Source organism: Oncorhynchus mykiss, chromosome 1 (assembly GCF_057628025.1).
Source record: "Oncorhynchus mykiss isolate SJ-2025 chromosome 1, ASM5762802v1, whole genome shotgun sequence".
In the NCBI taxonomy this organism is placed as follows: Eukaryota; Metazoa; Chordata; class Actinopteri; order Salmoniformes; family Salmonidae; genus Oncorhynchus; species Oncorhynchus mykiss.
Window position 1 is genome coordinate 46,880,077 of NC_143022.1, and position 22,104 is coordinate 46,902,180.

Genomic DNA, 22,104 nt, shown 5'->3' on the forward strand with positions numbered 1-22,104 from the left:
CCCACAGTGAAGCATGGAGGAGGTGTGAGGGTGCATTGCTGGTGACACTGTCAGTGATTTATTTAGAATTCAAGGCACACTTAACCAGCATGGTTGCACAGCATTCTGCAGCGATACGCCATCCCACCTGGTTTGAGCTTAGTGGGGCTATCATTTGTTTTTCAACAGGACAATGACCCAACACACCTCCAGGCTGTGTAAGGGCTATTTGACCAAGAAGGAGAGTGATGGAGTGCTGCATCAGATTACCTGGCCTCCACAGTCACCCGACCTGGGAACTCCTTAAAGACTGTTGGAAAAGCATTCCAGGTGAAGTTGGTTGAGAGAATGCCAAGAGTGTGCAAAGCTGTCATCAAGGCAAAGGGTGGCTACTTTGAAGAATCTCAAATTCTATATGTGTTATTTCATAGTTTATGTCTTCACTATTATGTAGCAAACAGTAAAAAATAAAGAAAAACCCTGGAATGAGTAGGTGTCCAAACTTTTGACTGGTACTGTACATAAGCAATATTTTTCTTTGAGAGGGAAAACACATTTGATAGGCTGAATCTATGGGTTTCTGTAGTGTTTATACGTGCTTTCCAGTGCAACTGACAAAGTGTTTTATATTATTATATTTATAAGGCTGCATAACATTAAGGTTTTCTTGGTAAGGCATACAGTAATCTCTGAAGGCTGTCTCGGGAGACTAGCCTAAACAAACACTTGATGTACAACCCTCAGGTCCATAAGAGGTGTGGTCCTCAAGTAGGAATTGACAAGTCAAATTGATATACATATTCAAAAGGGTCATCATGCCACGTGCGGCCAAATCCAGTAGGGTAGTCACTAGTAGTGAAGTCACTTGTCTCTTCTGCCTGTGGAGCTGCATGGTGCTGTAGCCTTTTCCCTGCCCCAGAGGGCTGATTCTCTTCAGGTCCAGTGGAACTGGTAGCCTCTAGACAGTATCAGGCTCTCCGGGTCTCTGTCCTCAGCCCTCTCCTGCAGCCGCTGCTCCTCCAGCTGGCTGACCAGAGTGTCTCTCCTCTCCACCACCTTCATGATCTCCGTCAGCATCTCCTGTTCCTCCGCCAGCTCACTGGAGCTCTTCCTGGAATCTGCAAAGGGCCACAGTGGATAAAGGGCAGCGGCGCAAACGTATAACAGTGGTAAGTACAGAATGTGCAATAGCTGCGCACTACAATTGCACAGTACTACACTACAATTACACAGTATGTGACCCATACCGTTTATGGACATCCTGCATCGTAGATCCCTCTGTAGTTGACTCTGTCTGTCTTCCAGCTCGAGTTCCTGAGCACTAACAACAGACAAGACAACCCATTTCGAACACCCTTCACTCCATCCATCACTCCATTTAAAAAAAAATGCCTTCCTAACCATCTTAAATAAACATGCCCCATTCAAGAAATTTAGAACCAGGAATAGATATAGCCCTTGGTTCTCCCCAGACCTGACTGCCCTTAACCAACAAAAAAACATCCTATGGCGTTCTGCATTAGCATCGAACAGCCCCCGTGATATGCAGCTGTTCAGGGAAGCTAGAAACCATTATACACAGGCAGTTAGAAAAGCCAAGGCTAGCTTTTTCAAGCAGAAATTTGCTTCCTGCAACACTAACTCAAAAAAGTTCTGGGACACTGTAAAGTCCATGGAGAATAAGAACCCCTCCTCCCAGCTTCCCACTGCACTGAAGATAGGAAACACTGTCACCACTGATAAATCCACCATAATTGAGAATTTCAATAAGCATTTTTCTACGGCTGGCCATGCTTTCCACCTGGCTACTCCTACCCCGGTCAACAGCACTGCACCCCCCACAACAACTCGCCCAAGCCTTCCCCATTTCTCCTTCTCCCAAATCTGCTCAGCTGATGTCCTGAATGAGCTGCAAAATCTGGACCCCTACAAATCAGCCGGGCTAGACAATCTGGACCCTTTCTTTCTAAAATTATCTGCCAAAATTGTTGGCACCCCTATTACTAGCCTGTTCAACCTCTCTTTCGTGTCGTCTGAGATTCCCAAAGATTGGAAAGCAGCTGCGGTCATCCCCCTCTTCAAAGGGGGTGACACTCTTGACCCAAACTGCTACAGACTTATATCTATCCTACCATGCCTTTCTAAGGTCTTCGAAAGCCAAGTCAACAAACAGATTACCGACCATTTCGAATCTCACCATACCTTCTCTGCTATGCAATCTGGTTTCAGAGCTGGTCATGGGTGCACCTCAGCCACGCTCAAGGTCCTAAATGATATCTTAACCGCCATCGATAAGAAACATTACTGTGCAGCCGTATTCATTGATCTGGCCAAGGCTTTCGACTCTGTCAATCACCACATCCTCATCGGCAGACTCGACAGCCTTGGTTTCTCAAATGATTGCCTCGCCTGGTTCACCAACTACTTCTCTGATAGAGTTCAGTGTGTCAAATCGGAGGGTCTGCTGTCCGGACCTCTGGCAGTCTCTATGGGGGTGCCACAGGGTTCAATTCTTGGACCGACTCTCTTCTCTGTATACATCAATGAGGTCGCTCTTGCTGCTGGTGAGTCTCTGATCCATCTCTATGCAGACGACACCATTCTGTATACTTCCGGCCCTTCTTTGGATACTGTGTTAACAACCCTCCAGGCAAGCTTCAATGCCATACAACTCTCCTTCCGTGGCCTCCAATTGCTCTTAAATACAAGTAAAACTAAATGCATGCTCTTCAACCAATCGCTACCTGTACCTACCCGCCTGTCCAACATTACTATTCTGGACGGCTCCGACTTAGAAAACGTGGACAACTACAAATACTTAGGTGTCTGGTTAGACTGTAAACTCTCCTTTCAGACCCATATCAAACATCTCCAATCCAAAGTTGAATCTAGAATTGGCTTCCTATTTCGCAACAAAGCATCCTTCACTCATGCTGCCAAACATACCCTTGTAAAACTGACCATCCTACCAATCCTCGACTTTGGCGATGTCATTTACAAAATAGCCTCCAATACCCTACTCAACAAATTGGATGCAGTCTATCACAGTGCAATCCGTTTTGTCACCAAAGCCCCATATACTACCCACCATTGCGACCTGTACACTCTCGTTGGCTGGCCCTCGCTTCATACTCGTCGCCAAACCCACTGGCTCCATGTCATCTACAAGACCCTGCTAGGTAAAGTCCCCCCTTATCTCAGCTCGCTGGTCACCATTGCATCTCCCACCTGTAGCACACGCTCCAGCAGGTATATCTCTCTAGTCACCCCCAAAACCAATTCTTTCTTTGGCCGCCTCTCCTTCCAGTTCTCTGCTGCCAATGACTGGAACGAACTACAAAAATCTCTGAAACTGGAAACACTTATCTCCCTCACTAGCTTTAAGCACCAACTGTCAGAGCAGCTCACAGATTACTGCACCTGTACATAGCCCACCTATAATTTAGCCCAATCAACTACCTCTTTCCCTACTGTATTTTATTTATTTATTTATTTTGCTCCCCCATTATTTTTATTTCTACTTTGCACATTCTCCCATTGCAAATCTACCATTCCAGTGTTTTACTTGCTATATTGTATCTACTTTGCCACCATGGCCTTTTTGCCTTTACCTCCCTTATCTCACCTCATTTGCTCACATCGTATATAGACTTGTTTATACTGTATTATTGACTGTATGTTTGTTTCACTCCATGTGTCACACTCTGTTGTTGTATGTGTCAAACTGCTTTGCTTTATCTTGGCCAGGACGCAATTGTAAATGAGAACTTGTTCTCAACTTGCCTACCTGGTTAAATAAAGGTGAAATAAAAAATAAAATAAAAAAAAGGCGGTCACACTATCTGAGAATGCTCTCTGCCTCTCATCTTTTCCTACTTACAATATGACCAGCTCCTCCTCATAGCGTGCCAGTCTGTTCTTCTCCAGGACCAGCTTGAACCACATTTGAAGGAGCTCGTGCTCATCAGAGAGACCATCACCTTTGTCTGATAGTGGGAGAGAGCAAGGTCACAATCAGTTACCCCAACCCCATATAGAAGTTTGAGCATCCTGTTTCGTCATTCCTCATTACGTCCAAGGTCGACTAATAAGCTCCCTGTCACAAGGTTATACAGTAGACGGACATAGTAATCGTCCAACTGTACATGAGCCGATAACGTAAATGAGTCATTCCATCAATTCGGTGCCTTTTGAGAAGTATAACTTGGTGGGGGAAAAAACGCTCGATTTTCACCTGATTTTAACATTCTGTAATAGAGAGCACACGTTCATCTTCATAAAAAGTGTTCTCCCCATCTCAATAAATAAAACATGTAAATGAATATAGAAAGTGCCTATTAAGTGCCAAATAAAGTAACAGGGTTGACGATTTCATCTTAAATCAGCCATAAATCCCCCTGTCACAAGGGGATTGGAAGCTTGTTGTGTGGAACAGGGAGTGGCAATTGAACACAAGCTTCACAATTTGTATTTATTGTTCAAACATTTCTAGCCTGTCTATTTATGTGTAACAGGGTTGACGTGTTATGTTCGACCTGCTCAGTTTTCCACCACAAAACACCAGCAAATGGCCAAAAAGAGTAGAACCAGCTCACCTACTTTTACACTATGATTTTTCTATTAGATGTTCAAGGTTTCTTTTGAAAAACGTATCAAAATATGAATAGTTTCACCATATTAGAACACGAGTTCAGTTCATGTAACAGAGTTGACCTTAAAATGAGGGACAGACGTAAATGAATCACTAATCACTTGAAATAAATAATAATATTCAAAATGGACTTTGCCAAAGAAACAAAATACCTAAGGCTTTACAATGAAGGTGAACTTGGAGAAATGTTGGGGTTAAGTGAGTTAAAACCTTCCTGGAAGGTCACATGGAGGGACATGTCAAAATGCAGAATTTTGGAACCTCAGCTTTTTTGGCACTTCAGCACTGGTTGAATCAACACTGTTCCCACGTCATTTCAATAAAATTACATTGAACCAACAATATTAGACCCATTAGAAGAGTGTGTTTGATTGAACGACAGCTCCTCGTGCCTTTTCTAAATCTTCTGAAACATTATGCCGTCTTTGTTGTAAGAAGGTTAAGAGGAAACGCCTTCTCTACCATTGCCAAATACTGTAGAGCACTGTGACCCTTGCCTCCAAATACCCCTGCAAACATCTATTGATTCATTTTTTTTTTTTTTACCTAGACAAATCTATTTTGATTGAGGAGAGTCAGATACAAAGTCTAAACTTTGTGTTCCTTTTTCAAACTCAGAATCTTGCCATGCACATAAACCTGTCATTGTCTGACAACTACCCCTGCCCTCTTTCTATCCATTTGGAGTACGTTAATAACGTAAATGAACAAAGAGTCTATTGAGCCAAGAGCCCTTCGCTATAATGCAATTATCCAAACAAAGCAAAAACATCTGCACAATGACGGCCACATCACAAGAGAATATCTCTGTGTAGTTTTAGAATCAGAATTTGCAAGGTCATTCACTGTACTGAGAGGAGCCTGCCTGTTAATGTATCTGTCTCAAATGGTACTTAGACAAGATACACTCAGTAATTCAGTGGAGGCTTTTAACATAGAGCCTGACTATTGAACGAAACGTGAGTTTACACAAAAATGTGCTTTCCATTTGAGAATAGAAGGGAAAAAATGTGGATGAAACAATGGCATTACTCAGTTCTGTGTGCTTTTATGCACTGTAATCTAATTTAATATAATTGTAATAAAAGTAACAGCTAACTATGCTTAAACTCACAATAAATTATTTATCTGGAGGGTGCAGAAGGAACAAACACATTTCTGAGAAACGTATGAAAATCCCATTTTACAATTCCGGCAAAACACAATTTACCTTTGAGGACTATGATTATGAGTACAAAAACATGACTTGTTAAAAGGAATGACTGTTTTTCATTCTAAAATGGCTGTCTTTAATGGCTAACTTGTATATCACGATGTGCAGTGGAAATGAAACATGGGTTGCTTTCCCACCGCCTTCCTCTCTTCACAAGGCCAATATACACTGTAGTGATTTCAAAACAATTTTAGCTTGAGGTTATTTTGGTTATTAAGGTTCTTTTGAATGCAAGTGACTATAATTTGGTGCCATTTTTTTATTATATATTTTCCTAGCAAAGGCATCAGAGTAGTTCTGACTGTAGACTACTCTAGATAAGGAAATTGAAATAATGATTAGAGAAGCATTGCCACTTTCAAACCTCACAGAAACCGGTCAACTAGAACGAGCATAGGTCTTTCTGAATACAGTATTTACGTGTCTCGGCTATATGTTCTTGGCTGAGGTCAAACAAAGATGAAGAGAGTTCCATTATCAGCCATGCCTTTCTCCGCTCTCTGTTCATAGCGGTCTTCACGTGCCATGTCTTTGTGTGTTACCTTCAGAGAATAAGGCATCTCTGATGCAAGGACAAGGACGCCAACTTACTGAACATTCTGATTTTGACCCTTCCAATCCATTCTCCTAAACTCATAAAATTCTCTGGCCACGAGTCAGATACGTCAACTGAACGGATACACTTTTATGTACTTCACTCATACTGTACACGGTGCAGCTGTTGGAATCCGCACAGCATGGGATGACAAATGTACAGTACTCGCCAAAGGTACAGTACATGCAGTTAGGACACAGCGTGGCTCACCTGGGGATTCGCCTCGAAGGACCTTCTCAATGGTCACCCCTCTCTCCTCCAGGTTCTTCTGCTTCTCCCCCACTTCCTCCAGCTGCCTCTGTATGACCTTCACACAATAAACAACCAGGTCAGAATCAACCAAGACAGGCTCACAATGTAGCTCGACACATAATATTTATATTCCATTCATCTCCCCAACAAATCAAATACGTTTGTGGAAGACTTCATGAGTGATTCAAATGTATCAGGAAAAAAATATCTATATAGATAGGTTAGTTGACAATGCCAAAAAAACGATGTGCGCACTTTCATGGGGCAGAAGTCAGAGTGTTGTTGTGATACTGGATGGCCAGATTGTTAGCAAGAATGACAAGAAACTACCATGTGGGAAATCGTAATGGGCTCGTTTCAGCTCGTTTCATCTTGTTATTGATACCATGTCTTGTTGTAAGATGTTTAGACTGATTTTATGTCAATGCTAATAAGCTCAAATTCGATAACTAGCTAACCAATAACTGTAACAATGTATTTGAGAGACAACAAGTGCTCATTGTGTTTTCAATAAACATCAGGGACAAAATATAGCTTACATGTTGCCAGCAATCTAAGCGAACCCATATGTTTTCCCCATTGTTGTGCATGCCTCGGTTTTGTTGCTAAACAACCAACCCATCTATAAAACATGTAAACGAATGGCAAATGATCACAGAAGCCCTTTGTGTGGTAATGATGTTGTTTATGTGCTCTACTGTACCTGGGCTCTGTGGAGTCTCTTCAGCTGCTCTCTCTTGTTCTGTTGAATCACAGTCTCCTCCTGCCTCCTCCTCTGTCTCTCTGAGCTCCCATGGGTCTAAACACAGACCAGCAAGACAGTGTCACATACCACTTACCTCACAGCAGAGTTGAACCCTATTTTCGTAGTCACAACTATTAGTGTTCTGTGCACAACAGTCTGATATCTTATCAGTCATGCACTTATCCTGACCTGGCGGAAGAAGCAGAGATTGTTCCTAACAGAGAAGTGCAAAAAACAGTGCTCAAAATGAGAGGGTGGAGTGTGCGCGGTGAAGCCATGGCCCAGACATACTACAACACCAGAGTGGGATTTCCTCCCTGTATGTAAAGTGATAAGAGCAGGTCATGATGTGCTCCTTTCAGCCTTCCCAATAATCACTCTCTAATGGAGGATGGATTATCTGTTCCCCACCGGCCTCTTTCTGCCTACTCTGTATCCTCTGCCTTGAGGAGAGGTGCCTCTAATCGCTGATCTGACCAGTGGAGGCTCCTCAGATGAGGAAGGGGAGGACCATCCTCAGTGAAATTCATAAAAATAAAAACTGTAAAACATTAAAAAAGTTATCCTTTTTAGATCAAACTATACTAAATATAATCACATCATCAAATCATTGATTAAAACACATTGTTTTGCAATGAAGGTCTACAGTAGCCTCAACAGCACTCTGTAGGGTAGCACCATGGTGTAGACAGAGGACAACTAGTGTCTGTCCTCCTCTTGGTACATTAACTTCAATACAAAACCTAGGAGACTATTGGTCCTCTCCCCCTTCCATAGACTTGCTCAGTAACTATGACAACTTCAGGAGGACATCCTGCAACCTATCAGAGCTCTTGGAGCATGAACTGACATGTTGTCCACTCAATCAAAGGATCAGAGAATGAATCTAGTACTGAAAGCATAAGCTACAGCATGCTAGCACTGCAGTACTCAGAGGTAAAAAGACAATAGTTGAACAGTTTTCAACAAATTAATTTCTTGAAAAATGAAGGAGAAGCAAGAGTAATTTTTTTCTCACTTTCACTTACTTACTTAGCAAATGCAGCTATCTAGTTTAGCCTATTCAAACACCCAGCTCAAACAGAGGGATGCCATGTTAGCTAGCTGGCTATGACTATCCAACACAACACTGAAACTCTTCCAAGTCAAGCTTTTGGTTGTATTAATTGCCACCGGGCCTGCCGGTGGAACTGCTAAACTGCTTACTGACTATACACTAACGTTACCTCATGATTGTAGCTGGTTTACTAACGTATTAGTTATATTAGCAATGTTGACTAGGATGTTACTTTAGCTAATATGGGGTCAACGATGTAGGTTGTGTGCAGCGGTTTTGATATGGTTTGGCTTGGAAAGTTTTTTTTGCCTGGTCACATACAGCTGATGTGTAGTGCATTGAAGTCCACAAACGAAGGGTGAGAGGAAAGGTGAGAGGAGGAGAGTGCATAGATGCGAGAAGGAATACAACGTAGATGCTATGAATGTGAACTATGTTTACGCGTGATCATTCTGCCAATTCTGTTGAAAAACATTTCTTAATAGCAAGCAAAAAAAAAAAAAACGGAATTTGTCCAATAGAGACTCTCGTTTGCAACTGTTGGACTAATGACCAATAATGACTATGTCACCTTTTCTCTCGACCTTTGTGCACCTACCTTGTAAACGTTAATTCTTAGGCTAGGTTATAGCAACCTCAAGATGGGTATAGGGAAAATGATCATGTAGTAGCCTAAACCTATCGATGTTACATTGAACTGGGTGAATGGAATATGAACGACAGACATCCAATATGCTGTAATAGAAACAAGGTCATGCTCGTAAAAAAAAGGTCCTCCCTCATCTTAAACGGCACTGACCGCCACTGGATCTGACGTGACATGGATTGTTGCCTTCACCCATTATTTAACATCACGATCAGTGATTACTTCCAAGAAAAGCAGGAAGGAAAGATGCATGTAACAGTATTGGAAGAGGGCCCTTACCTTCGGCTGGGACAAAGGTTTGGCTGGGACAAGCTCATCATCACTTGAGGAGTTGGACTCATCCTTCTGCTGTTCGCTGGAGGCTGTGTATAGATGAGACGACACAAGGACATTACACTGGAGCAGTGGTCTTCAAACTGTAGTTGTACACTCACTTCAACTATGTGATTTACATTGTTAGGTTCTAATTATCAGAGTTAGAACTCGACGGACACTATGAAAGCTTAAACAAAGTTTATTCTTCCCAAAGGATCGAACAGCTAAATCGACAAAGACATGTTTATAATAGTGGTGGTATATGTACCTCACTTTGGGTGGAGTCTCCTCCTTCTCGCTAAAACATTGCATCTTTATTGCTAGGCAGGAAACAAAGTGATACGGGCAAGAAACGGTTCCAATTCCCTTAACGTGACCTCGACCCCCTTATCCATGGCTCTCTCCCCTTATCAGTACTGCCACATGGGACCGTTTTCCCTGCACTCAGCCCCTCCCAAGCTTAACTGCACCCACCATAACCCTTCCTCCTACAGATAACTCATAGTGTAAACCCTCTGCTATGGCACCCCTCATGTCTCTATTATAACTAAAGATTAATAATAGTTTAAGCTCAGAAACCCAAACCCATCGACATTAAACACCAAGTATAGGCTAATATTGTAATCTAATTTATAGCATTTCATTATAGCATTGTAGCATTTAGTAGCCACGGACGGCAAAGGAGTAGAAGCATATCATAATGCTCATCAAATCCTCCTGACCCCTGACCTTCGTTCCTGATGTTGGACAGGATGGTCCTGATGTCCTTCTCCAGAACCCCCGCTCCCACGCTCTCCGGCCCCTCTCTCTTATTCAGCCTAATGTAGGAGAAGAAGTTGAGCTTCCTGGGCGGCAGTGAGGCCATGTTGTCTGTGGTGAAGGATCCCACGGACTTGTTGCTGCCTAGGGACACCTGGTCCAGTAGCATGGGCAGGTCTGCGGGTCTATCACCCATGGAGGCCTTGCATGGGTGTGGGGTCGGCTGGCTCTTCTGACCCACTCCCACTGGTTCGGCCTCCTGGCTTTGGGCAGTAGCCCCAAACAGGGAGCTAAAGCTGAAGGCGCCGTCAGACAGAGGCCTGGGCTTGGTGGGCCCGTTGTTGTTCCTCCTGGTGACAACTGTGTTTGAGTCTGTGGTTGTCCCTGGTACTCCAAAAGACCTTCTGAAGGCATTTGCCCAAATCTGGAACATAGACGGTGCCGGCTGGGCCTGAGCTGGGACTGGCTCTGCCTCTACCTGAGGCAATGGGAGGATCTGGTCCCCAGGTTTGGAGTGTTTGGATGGGTCTCCTCCTCCAGGGCTTCGGGCCTCTTCTGGAGTAACCAGGTTCCAGTCTAGGAGCTTCTGTTTCTCAGACAGGGACAGGGTCAGCCTCTTCTTCGGGCCGACTGCTTCCTCCAGCTGTGGCACTTTGGTGACAGGAGGCGCTTCTTTACCCATTGATGGATTCTGATTCGGAGAATCTGGAGGTAGTTTAGGACCATCATGGGAGACCTGCTGAAAAAATGCCAAAATATTTTATTATTGCTCAGTACCAAAGTATTGTTTTATTGCTCAATTGCAATAAGGTATACATGTGAAATGTTTCTATAACATAGGAAATTGTTGGGTATCTGTATGAATTTTGTGTTTTACTGGTGGTTCAATCACATTGAAATCAAAGTTGGCCTCTTCAATGATGGGCTCCTCTTTTTCTGTAGCGTTTTCATGTGAGAAGTGCCTCACCAGGATGAGAGGGAGAGCTAAAGGAGTAGAGTACAACATATACTGAATAAAAATATAAACGCACCATGTAACAATTTCAATGATTTTACTGAGTTACAGTTCATTTAAGGAAATCAGTCAATTGAAATAAATTCATTAGACCCTAATCTATGGATTTCACATGACTGGGAAGGGGCGCAATGGGTGGGTCTCAGACGATCCCGCAGATGAAGAAGCCAGATGTGGAGGTCCTGGGCTAGCGTGGTTACACGTCGTCTGTGGTTTGCAAGGCCAGTTGGACGTGCTGCCAAATTCTCTAAAACGACGTTGGAGGCGGCTTATAGTAGAGAAATTAACATTCAAACCTCGTCCACCAGAGCTGTTGCCAGTTCCTGCAGTCAGCATGCCAATTGTACCCTCCCTCAAATCTTGAGACATCTGTGGCAGTGTGTTGTGTGACAAAACTGCACATTTTAGAGTGGCCTTTTATTGTCCCCAGCACAAGGTGCACCTGTGTAATGAGCATGCTGTTTAATCAACTTCTTGATATGCAAAACCTGTCAGATGATGGATTATCTAGGCAGAGGAGAAATGCTCACAAACAGGGATGTAAAGAAATATGTGCACAAAATTGGAGAGATGTAAGCTTTTTGTGCGCATGGAACATTTCTGGGATCTTTTATTTCAGCTCATGAACCCTGAGACCAACACTTTACATGTTGTGTTTATATTTTTGTTCAGTATAGATAACATACATTCATCAGAGCTCATACAGCAACACAGTGCTGTAGATCAGACTTAACACACAACTCGGATGCATTCACATTAACATGCATATGCTGTGTTGTCATTGTGCATAACATTAGGGTCATCACGCATGAATGACCAATCATGTGGGAAATTTTCAAATAATATATGCAAAACCCTTATGGTTCAAAAGAGTTGAAGAAACCAGAATTATTGCGTTTCATCAGCAAGAGAGCACATTTGTTGTTTACCCCGAAAAATTACCTTTTTCCAAACACTAATCTAATTCAATTGTAGACAACTCCAGATAAAAACTAATATTAAAACTATTTTGCCCAGAGATCAGCAGCTCCCTCTAGTGTGGAGAGAACAGCTCTGACGCTCAGGTCTTCTCACTAACTTGTTTGTTTTTCTTGCATGTAACCAGCTTAAGGACAATAAACCTTATATCCATCAGTAGAAAGTCATTAGTGGTCCGATTGGATTTGAATCTCCACTATCTTGCTCTATTGAACCATGGGGCTTTACAGTCGTTCAGGTCTAACTCCATAAAATGGATGACGAGTTGGTATATACAAACTCCAGGGAGAGCCCGCTAGAAGTATAGCTTACTACTGCATTGACAGCGAGAGAGTTGAAGGTCAATGACCCATTGGGATTCTTAAAAAGGCATGAAGTACGCATCGTAGGCCCCTAACTGCAACAGCTCTTTACAACACTTCTACAAAGCACAAACATCACAGAGCTAGTAAAGCCAGGGTAGGGCATAAGAAGGGGTGAAATTATGCCTGTATGATAAGGACAGGAGGTGATGGATAGGCCAGATAATGTATAAGGATCATGTCAGATTGTCAACAGCAGATAGTCTACTCACTAGCACGGATCTTCCTCTTCCATCGGCTGTTCCCAGACAGGAGAGATGAATTGGAACCGGAAGGTTCTACAGGTGTGGGTAGGAGAGGGAGAGAATACGTAATAAGTAACACATGCCACACACAGTACTTACCTGTGCCAACACATTTGAACTGGATGTCTGTCACACAACAATGATAAACGATGCTACAGTATAGTTCTGAATGTACATGTGAACCAAGCCAATGAGGAGACCTCGTTCCAGAGTTCCTCCAACTCAGCCATGGGGTGTCGTCACAAACCTAAAACTGAGCCCAGCCAACGTAGCATGGAGAACAGAACAGATGTGGTCTATAGACAGCCAACAGACAGCCCTATCCGTGCAGCCGAACAGAATGTTCCGGCCATTCACAGTGCTCAGGGCTCCCCCATGCCAAGACAACTATTCAATTAATAAAGGAGAATGACTTTGTCTGCCCCACCCAGATTTCAGAGCCTTAACTGGAGGAGTGGGAGTCTCACACTTGGGAAAACAACGTATGATGAGCTGCTCCTAACTCACTCAGAGCATAATAAACTATGTCTATATCCCACAGGACCAGGGCTAAATCACTAAACGGATGGAATAATTTCCTACATGCTCCCGACATCCAGACTGATGTCTGTAATGTCTGTAATGATCCTGGGAGAGAAGTTAGGCTGCTACAAGGCCAAGGCTGTGGATGGTGAGAATAGGGAAAGAGCGATCGCTGTAGCGAGGGAAAAATCAGAAGGCCAATGTGTTTCTCATGGTGGCGAATGTCAGGGAGACCTGCACACCTTTCTTCTCTTGTGCAGAATCTTGTGGTCGGAGAGAAGTATTCGAGTTGTCCTGTCTCTCCGAGTCGGCACTGCAAATGGTCATAGACAACAGACACAACGAGCAAATGACAAATATCCATTTGGATTGTGAACAAGGACACATTCTGAGCATTGTGCTGTACTAGTGGACTCACGTCCTGTTGGAGTCAGGCATGTCCAGGTCCACGGCCTCCTCCTCTGCCACTTCAGGCACCATGCGGGTGTACAGTCCATTCAACAGGCCCGTGTATCTGTAGTGATGCCCTGAAAACATACCCATCTTATTAGGTTATACATTCTGCCAGATTTAGTATTGCTATTTATGACACTAAGTTTACTATAAACAAACAAGGATATCTTTGGTGACTAAGCTTTGTTGGAACACGACTACTCTTACTACGTGTAATTACATCTGGCTCTTTTCTAACTGCCTACTACACAGTCCCAGGTTGCATTATTGCTATGGTAACAACTAACATTTGACCTTACTTTATACACTGAGTATTTAAAACATTAAGTACACCTGCTCTTTCCATGACATATCTTTCACCTGGATTCACCTTGACAGTCTATGATCTCTTATTGATTTAACTTGTTAAATCCACGTCAAAGCAATTGAGATGAAGGGGAGGAGACAGGTTAAAGAAGGATTTTTAAGCCTTGAGACATGGATTGTGTATGTGTGCCATTCAGAGGGTGAATGAGCAAGACAACATATATAAGTGCCTTTGAATGGGGTATGGTACCAAGTGCCAGGCACACTGGTTTGTGTCAAGAACTGCAACACTGCTGGGTTTTTAACACTCAACAGTTTCCTGTGTGTATCAAGACTGGCCCACCAACCAAAGGACATCCAACCAACTTGACAACTGTGGGAAGCATTGGAGTCAACATGGGCCAGCATCCCTGTGGAACGCTTTCGACACCTTGTAGAGTTCATGTCCGACGAATTGAGGCTGTTCTCAATATTAGGAAGGTGTTCCTAATGTTTATTATAAACTGGGTGGTCTGAGCCCTGAATGCTGATTGGCTGACAGCTGTGGTATATCAGACCGTATACCATGGGTATGACAAAACATGTATTATTACTACTCTAATTACGTTGGTAACCAGTTTATAATAGCAATAAGGCACCTCGGGGGTTTGTGGTATATGGCAAATATACCACAGCTAAGGGCTGTGTCCAGGCACTCTGCATTGCGTGTTGCGTGCCTAAGAACAGCCCTTAGCCGTGGCATTTGGCCATATACCACACCTCCTCTGGCCTTATTGCTTAAGTATACTCAGTGTATATTTGCATGAGTCAGCATGCAGTGAAGTCTCATCTATACATTTTATACAGTTACCTGCCAAAATAATGGAAACACTTGAGTAAATGAGGGATACAAAGTATATTAAAAGCATATGCTTCCACACAGGTGTGGTAACATTCCATGCTTTGGGTCATGTATAAAAATACTGGGCATTGTAACTAGATGGAGTATAGCTACGACCGGAATTTACTTTTCGTAGCAGGTTAGGAGAGCAGTTTAGCTAACTTTAACCTCATTCTCCTAACATACTACGTTAATTCTCCTAACCTATTGTGTAAGTTCTCCTAACCTGCTACGAAAGTCACGGTCGTAGCTGTATTCCACCTAGTCAGAACCATTATTTTGGCTACCATGGCTATGATCCCCTAGGAAGGACAATGTCCCGAACCACAGGGCACGAGTGGTCACTGAATGGGTTGATGAGCATGAAAACGATGTCAACCATATGTCATGGGCGTCTGTCACCAGATCCCAACTAAATTGAGATTCTGGAGCGGCACCTGAGACAACATTTTCCATCCAACAAAACACCAAATAATAGAATTTTATGAAGGAAGAATGATGTCGCATCCATTCGATAGATTCTACAAGTGTCTGGAACTCTGTGCCAAGGCACATTGAAGCTATTCTGGCTCGTGGTGTCCCAATGCCCTATTAAGACACTATGTTGGCGTTTCCTTTATTTTGGAAGTCACCTGTATATACAGGTATAAACAGACTTTGGAAAAGCATGTTAAAACATTTAAACACCAACCATGTGACATGAAACATTACAGGGAGAATTCAGCTAGCCACAGCTAGGTGATTACTTACAGAACTAAACTGAAGCCATTTTGACATTGTTTTATACATTCTGAGAAGTTCCACCGATTAGTTAAATTACATTTGCTAACCATAAAGAAAATTTAAAAAACCTATACAAACATTAGATACAGATATATCTAGATATATACATAAATATATGGGGCATGCTCAGTATCGGAATCACCCGAATGGATTGGTTAGGTTGTGTAGTATATTGTGGAAGCGTGTGCGATTATCGAGGCAACACAGCTTCAACACACATACATGAACGATAACCTATATGGTAATTCCCCAAACATTGATTGTCAGATTTATGGTTAGGATTCCAATGCAGAATAACAGAAAAGCACCACTTGTAAATGAACTCTGCGAGAAGTCTTATAATGCAGACCAGATTTGACCCAGAGGTGACCCAACAGGAAAGATGAGAAAGAAAGACAAAGCCATAAAGTGAAAGGATACGTGCAATGGTCTATTACTATTATTTGATTTAAGTTCATAGTTGAAACGCTTTTGTATTAGGTCTAATGTATCATTTGTTGTTGTGACAGTAAGTGACTGTGCTATTTGGATAAAAAAACATATATCAGATGTGGTTAAGCGCATGGGAATGTGCCAGTCAACAAATGACGTTTTTTTTGTGAACAGAGGTTATGCTTTTAACAGGGTTATTAATGTGAGGCAGCTGGTGCAAAAAATATATACAATGGGGCAAAAAAGTATTTAGTCAGCCACCAATTGTGCAAGTTCTCCCACTTAAAAAGATGAGGCCTGTAATTTTCATAGGTACACTTCAACTATGACAGACAAAATGAGAGAAAAAAAAAAATCCAGAAAATCACATTGTAGGATTTTTAATGAATTTGCAAATTATGGTGGAAAATAAGTATTGTCAATAACAAAGGTTTCTCAATACTTTGTTATAAACCCTTTGTTGGCAATGACAGAGGTCAACCGTTTTCTGTAAGTCTTCACAAGGTTTTCACACACTGTTGCTGGTATTTTGGCCCATTCCTCCATGCAGATCTCCTCTAGAGCAGTGATGTTTTGGGGCTGTTGCTGGGCAACACGGACTTTCAACTCCCTCCAAAGATTTTCTATGGGGTTGAGATCTGGTGACTGGCTAGGCCACTCCAGGACCTTGAAATGCTTCTTACGAAGCCAATCCTTCGTTGCCCGGGCGGTGTGTTTGGGATCATTGTCATGCTGAAAGACCCAGCCACGTTTCATCTTCAATGCCCTTGCTGATGGAAGGAGGTTTTCACTCAAAATCTCACAATACATGGCCCCATTCATTCTTTCCTTTACACGGATCAGTCGTCCTGGTCCCTTTGCAGAAAAACAGCCCCAAAGCATGATGTTTCCATCCCCATGCTTCACAGTAGGTATGGTGTTCTTTGGATGCAACTCAGCATTCTTTGTCCTCCTTACCAAAAGTTATATTTTGGTTTCATCTGACCATATGACAATCTCCCAATCTTCTTCTGGATCATCCAAATGCTCTCTAGCAAACTTCAGACGGGCCTGGACATGTACTGGCTTAAGCAGGGGGACACATCTGGCAATGTAGGATTTGAGTCCCTGGCGGCGTAGTGTGTTACTGATGGTAGGCTTTGTTACGTTGGTCCCAGCTCTCTGCAGGTCATTCACTAGGTCCCCCCGTGTGGTTCTGGGATTTTTGCTCACCGTTCTTGAGATCATTTTGACCCCACAGGGTGAGATCTTGCGTGGAGCCCCAGATCGAGGGAGATTATCAGTGGTCTTGTATGTCTTCCATTTCCTAATAATTGCTCCCACAGTTGATTTCTTCAAACCAAGCGGCTTACCCATTGCAGATTTAGTCTTCCCAGCCTGGTGCAGGTCTACAATTTTGTTTCTGGTGTCCTTTGACAGCTCTTTGGTCTTGGCCATAGTGGAGTTTGGAGTGTGACTGTTTGAGGTTGTGGACAGGTGTGTTTTATACTGATAACAAGTTCAAACAGGTGCCATTAATACAGGTAACGAGTGGAGGACAGAGGAGCCTCTTATTAAAGAAGTTGTTACAGGTCTGTAAGAGCCAGAAATCTTGCTTGTTTGTAGGTAATCAAATACTTATTTTCCACCATAATTTGCAAATAAATTCATTAAAAATCCTACAATGTGATTTTCTGGATTTTTTTTCTCATTTTGTCTGTCATAGTTGAAGTGTACCTATGATGAATATTACAGGCCTCATCTTTTTAAGTGGGAGAACTTGCACAATTGGTGGCTGACTAAATACTTTTTTGCCCCACTGTATATATATTCCCCCCCCCCCAAGTCTTTAATATTTAAATAGTTAATTCTGCTGTTAATTTGAAAGCTGTGAGAATGTTATAAATGTAATGGATCAACCATGAAATGCTATATGACAACTATAAACAGCACATTTTTAACAGCTTAAGCCATGGATAATAGCTGGTAAATTTTGCAAGTAAAAAAAAAAGGAGGAAGCAAGTAACTTCTGTAATCAAATACATTTATTTATACTTACAGCTTTAAATAGCATAAATTAAGCAACCCGTTTATTCACTATGGAAAAATACAAGGTAGCAGACAAATGATTAAACAACTAAAATGTACAACAAAATATTCTGGAGCTGACATGCAGAATTGTGCCCCCCCCCCCCAAAAAATAGGATCCTCTCAAGCGCAATGAGCTCAGCTTTGTGTATTAGGAGGAACATGAGAGAGCCTTTGAGGAGGTTTCTGAGAGGTAACCACCTTCTGCAACAGAGAATCACAAGGGGACATACAGAGAAGTAGAGACAGGGAGGTTATCATGTGTCAGATGGGTTGAAAAAAACTGCATGCCAAAAACGTAGAGGCATGCGGACCTTGAGCATGTGGGTTAGCTTGGAGGAATGGAAGGCTTTCGAAAGTGTGTGGCTAACTAAATTAACTCGTCATACACAGGACCCATGCCTAGTTCATGCATGGTTAAGAAGAGCTATGAAGGCAGCTAATGCAAAGCAACACTATTGATCACGTGACCCAAGCAGGCCATCACCTTCCTGCAGCCACAATTCAGCCAATCAGAGGTTGCAGCATTGGAAACTTGAAACTACATATGAAGTGAAAAAAAGAATGGAGGAATGAAAATGGGGATATATGGAAGGGAAAACATAAGAGACACAAGTACTTAGAATCACAAATTAAATAAAAGCTTTGTGGCATCACTGTACCATAACAGATAATTAGCTGAAAAATAATAATACTGTACTACCGGAACAAGCTATTGATTGAACATCTACAACACATCAGCACAAACATTTGTGATAATTCACATCTTAGAATGTGTGCAGAAATGTGCATTAAATCCAAGGCTTTTGATACCAGCAACAAAAGCAAAAAAATTATAACTAAATATTTTAAATAAAAATATATTTTTGGCAGAATTTGCTACAGTACCTGGTGTAGGAAGTAAAAATTAGAATCCTCTCAGTGTTTCCAGACATCTGTTTCTACCCCACTTATCTAATATTTTACAACAATAAGAATCCGTTTTTCAAACAGATACATCTAAAATCAAATGTGTGTTCCATTAAACGGCCTAGACAAATCAAAAATAATACTGTGCGAAAGCTGTTCTAAAACCAAAAATTTACACATTAAAACAATTACAACAAAATAGTCTCCAGAATCATCTTAATAACAGAAAAAAAACTATTGTCAGAAAATAAATACTGTTTGGCATTTCCATTGCACATGTGCAATACAGCAGTGCAGTTCAAGAAGCATAGCAGGACTTCGTTCTCTAACTTCCCACATCACAAGCACACCAGGCACAACGTAGAGGCCTTAGCAGCCTCTCCAAGTCAACTAAAGTGCCTTTAGTGGATCCTTTTTTGGATTACTTTGGAGTTAAAAATAAAAGTTGAACCCAAACATAAGCATGGGAATACTGAAATAAAAGGTTTCAAGCAATTGCAAGGATGCATGACCTCCTCAAATGCTAAGGACCATGTGTCACACTTGCTATAATACTTTGATGAACCAACAGATGTGTTTCTCAGCATCAAATCAAAATCATGGAAGAACAAATAAGACTTTTGAAATTGAACCAGTCTGCATAGAGTACTGTACAGACTGAAGCAAGTGCCTGTGCTTTAGCAGCGAGTACAGTACAAGTGCATCATTAAGTCCATGAGACCCAGAGGCACCAGGCTCTGAACCCTCTAGGTGAGCCTGAGGCCTAGGTACTGCTGAGCTTAGTGTAGTAGGCGGTGAGGCTGAGGCTCAGACTGGCTCAGCCTCCATGTACATCTGGCCCAGGAGCTCGTGCAGTATGCTCAGTAGGGGCATGCCCAGACTCAGCAGCTCGTACAGGAAGCCGTAGTCCTCCGAGTGGTCTATGAGGTGGAGCCCTGCCTGGCCAACCGCCGCATGCACCCAGCGGGCCAGCTGGCAGGGCGTCCCACACACTACCCGGCCCGCGTGCAGCGGCCAACGCAGGCTTCTCCTAAGGAAGGAACTCAGGGTACCTGAGGGCTGGCTCTGCAGGCTGTCTGTGGCCGAGTAGGGGTCACTCCGGTCCGGCGAAGACGTCAGACGTCCCTGGTCCTCCTGCGTGTGATACACAACATACAATTGAAATCAGACCACGTAAAACGCATTAAAAAAAACACAAAATAACATGAATAGTAAAAAATGGCTGTGTTTGTGTTTGCTGTTACTGAAAGCTGTTTACCATTCTCCTCAGGAACTTGCTTGAACTTTGTAGGCTGGAACGACGCTGAGAATAATGAGGCTTGCAGTAAAACTTGCCTGAAACACAAAACACTGTAAAAACACATGCCGGCTGACACTAAAAATCAAATAAATTCACAAACAGCTTCTGTCCCCAGGTGGGAGAGTGGCTGGTGTCGGTGTGTCAGCATCATGCCGTGTTGGGAGTCGTAGGCGTGTCCTCCCAGGCGTAGTGTGGAGCTGCAGACGTCACAGCGGAAACACTCCCTGTGGAAGAAGTGGCCCTCAGCGCTGAGTCGCTCCATCACGTACACACGCTTGGAGCAGAAGTGACACGTGTCACTGCCTCCCAGGTTCTGAGGGAACTCCTTCCGCACGATACACTGTCAGGAGACAGACAACAGCAGCCGGTTAGTGATACGGTGAGATCAACGTAATAGGCAAGCTGTTACTGTAGTCGTCTACTGCTAACAATGAGGGTGGTTGAGGGCCATATGAAATGAGTCATTGAGCATTCTAAACTCAGCAAAAAAAGAAAGAAATGTCCCTCTTTCAGGACCCTGTCTTTCAAAAGTGAATTTGTAAAATTCCAAATAACTTCCCAGATTTTCATTTCAAAGGGTTTAAACACTGTTTTCCATGCTTGTTCAATGAACCATAAACAATTCATGAACATGCACCTGTGGAACGATCGTTAAGACACTAACAGCTTACAAATTATAGGCAATTAAGGTCACAGTTGTGAAAAGTTCTACTGACTCTGAAAAACACCAAAAGAAAGATGCCCATGGTCCCTGCTCATCTGCGTGAACATGCCTTAGGCATACTGCAAGGAGGCATGAGGACTGCAGATGTGGCCAGGGCAATAAATTGCAATGTCCGCACTGTGAGACGTCTAAGACAGCACTATAGGGAGACAGAACGGACAGCTGATCATCCTCGCAGTGGCAGACCACGTGTAACACCTGCACAGGATTTGTACATCCAAACATCACACCTGCGGGACAGGTACAGGATGGCAACAACAACTGACCGAGTTACACCAGGAAACGCACAAACCCTCCATCAGTGCTCAAACTGTCCGCAATAGGCCTAGAGAGGCTGAACTGAGGGCTTGTAGGCCTGTTGTAAGGCAGGTCCTCACCAGACATCACCGGCAACAACGTCACCTATGGGCACAAACCCACCATCGCTGGACCAGACAGGACTGCACTGAGCACTCTTTTCCCCCCTCCAGGAGTGACTTTCGGATTTGCGTTTATCGTCGAAGGAATGAACGTTACGCCAAGGCCTGTACTCTGGAGCGGGATCGATTTGGAGGTGGAGGGTCCGTCATGGTCTGGGGCGGTGTGTCACAGCATCATCGGACTATGCTTGTTGTCATTACAGGCAATCTCAACGCTGTGCATTACCCTCATGTGGTACCCTTCCCTGCAGGCTCATTCTGACATGACCCTCCAGCATGACAATGCCACCAACCATACTGCATGTGCTGTGTGCGACTTCCTGCAAGACAGGAATGTCAGTGTTCTGCCATGGCCAGCGAAGAGCTCGGATCTCAATCCCATTGAGCACGTCTGGGACCTGTTGGATCAGAGGGTGAAGGCTAGGGTCATTCCCCCCAGAAATGTCTGGGAACTTGCAGGTGCCTTGGTGGAAGAGTGGGGTAACATCTCACAGCAA

General features: G+C 43.1%; 1 protein-coding gene across 12 annotated transcripts in view; it reads right to left on the bottom strand.

Annotated features, from left to right (window-relative positions):
* Positions 1-553: 553 nt before the first annotated feature.
* LOC110523755 (F-actin-monooxygenase mical2b) overlaps positions 554-22,104 on the bottom strand; it is a 90,159-nt gene continuing 68,608 nt past the window's right edge. For 3 of the 12 annotated variants that reach the window (XM_021602806.3, XM_021602772.3, XM_021602733.3), the window contains 14 exons: positions 20,618-20,804; positions 20,423-20,499; positions 20,217-20,298; positions 13,753-13,861; positions 13,577-13,647; positions 12,780-12,845; positions 11,090-11,196; positions 10,183-10,951; positions 9,418-9,500; positions 7,394-7,489; positions 6,649-6,745; positions 3,860-3,965; positions 1,227-1,300; positions 554-1,097 (listed from right to left, as the gene is read on the bottom strand). In XM_021602806.3, the coding sequence (XP_021458481.3) occupies positions 913-1,097; positions 1,227-1,300; positions 3,860-3,965; positions 6,649-6,745; positions 7,394-7,489; positions 9,418-9,500; positions 10,183-10,951; positions 11,090-11,196; positions 12,780-12,845; positions 13,577-13,647; positions 13,753-13,861; positions 20,217-20,298; positions 20,423-20,499; positions 20,618-20,804 (2,109 nt within the window). In that variant the 3' untranslated portion in view covers positions 554-912. Of the gene's footprint in view, positions 1,098-1,226; positions 1,301-3,859; positions 3,966-6,648; positions 6,746-7,393; positions 7,490-9,417; positions 9,501-9,721; positions 9,774-10,182; positions 10,952-11,089; positions 11,197-12,779; positions 12,846-13,576; positions 13,648-13,752; positions 13,862-18,194; positions 18,460-20,216; positions 20,299-20,422; positions 20,500-20,617; positions 20,805-22,104 lie in introns of those variants that run through there. The other 9 variants (XM_090232428.1, XM_021602813.3, XM_090232426.1 and 6 more) reach the window with 5 other exon arrangements.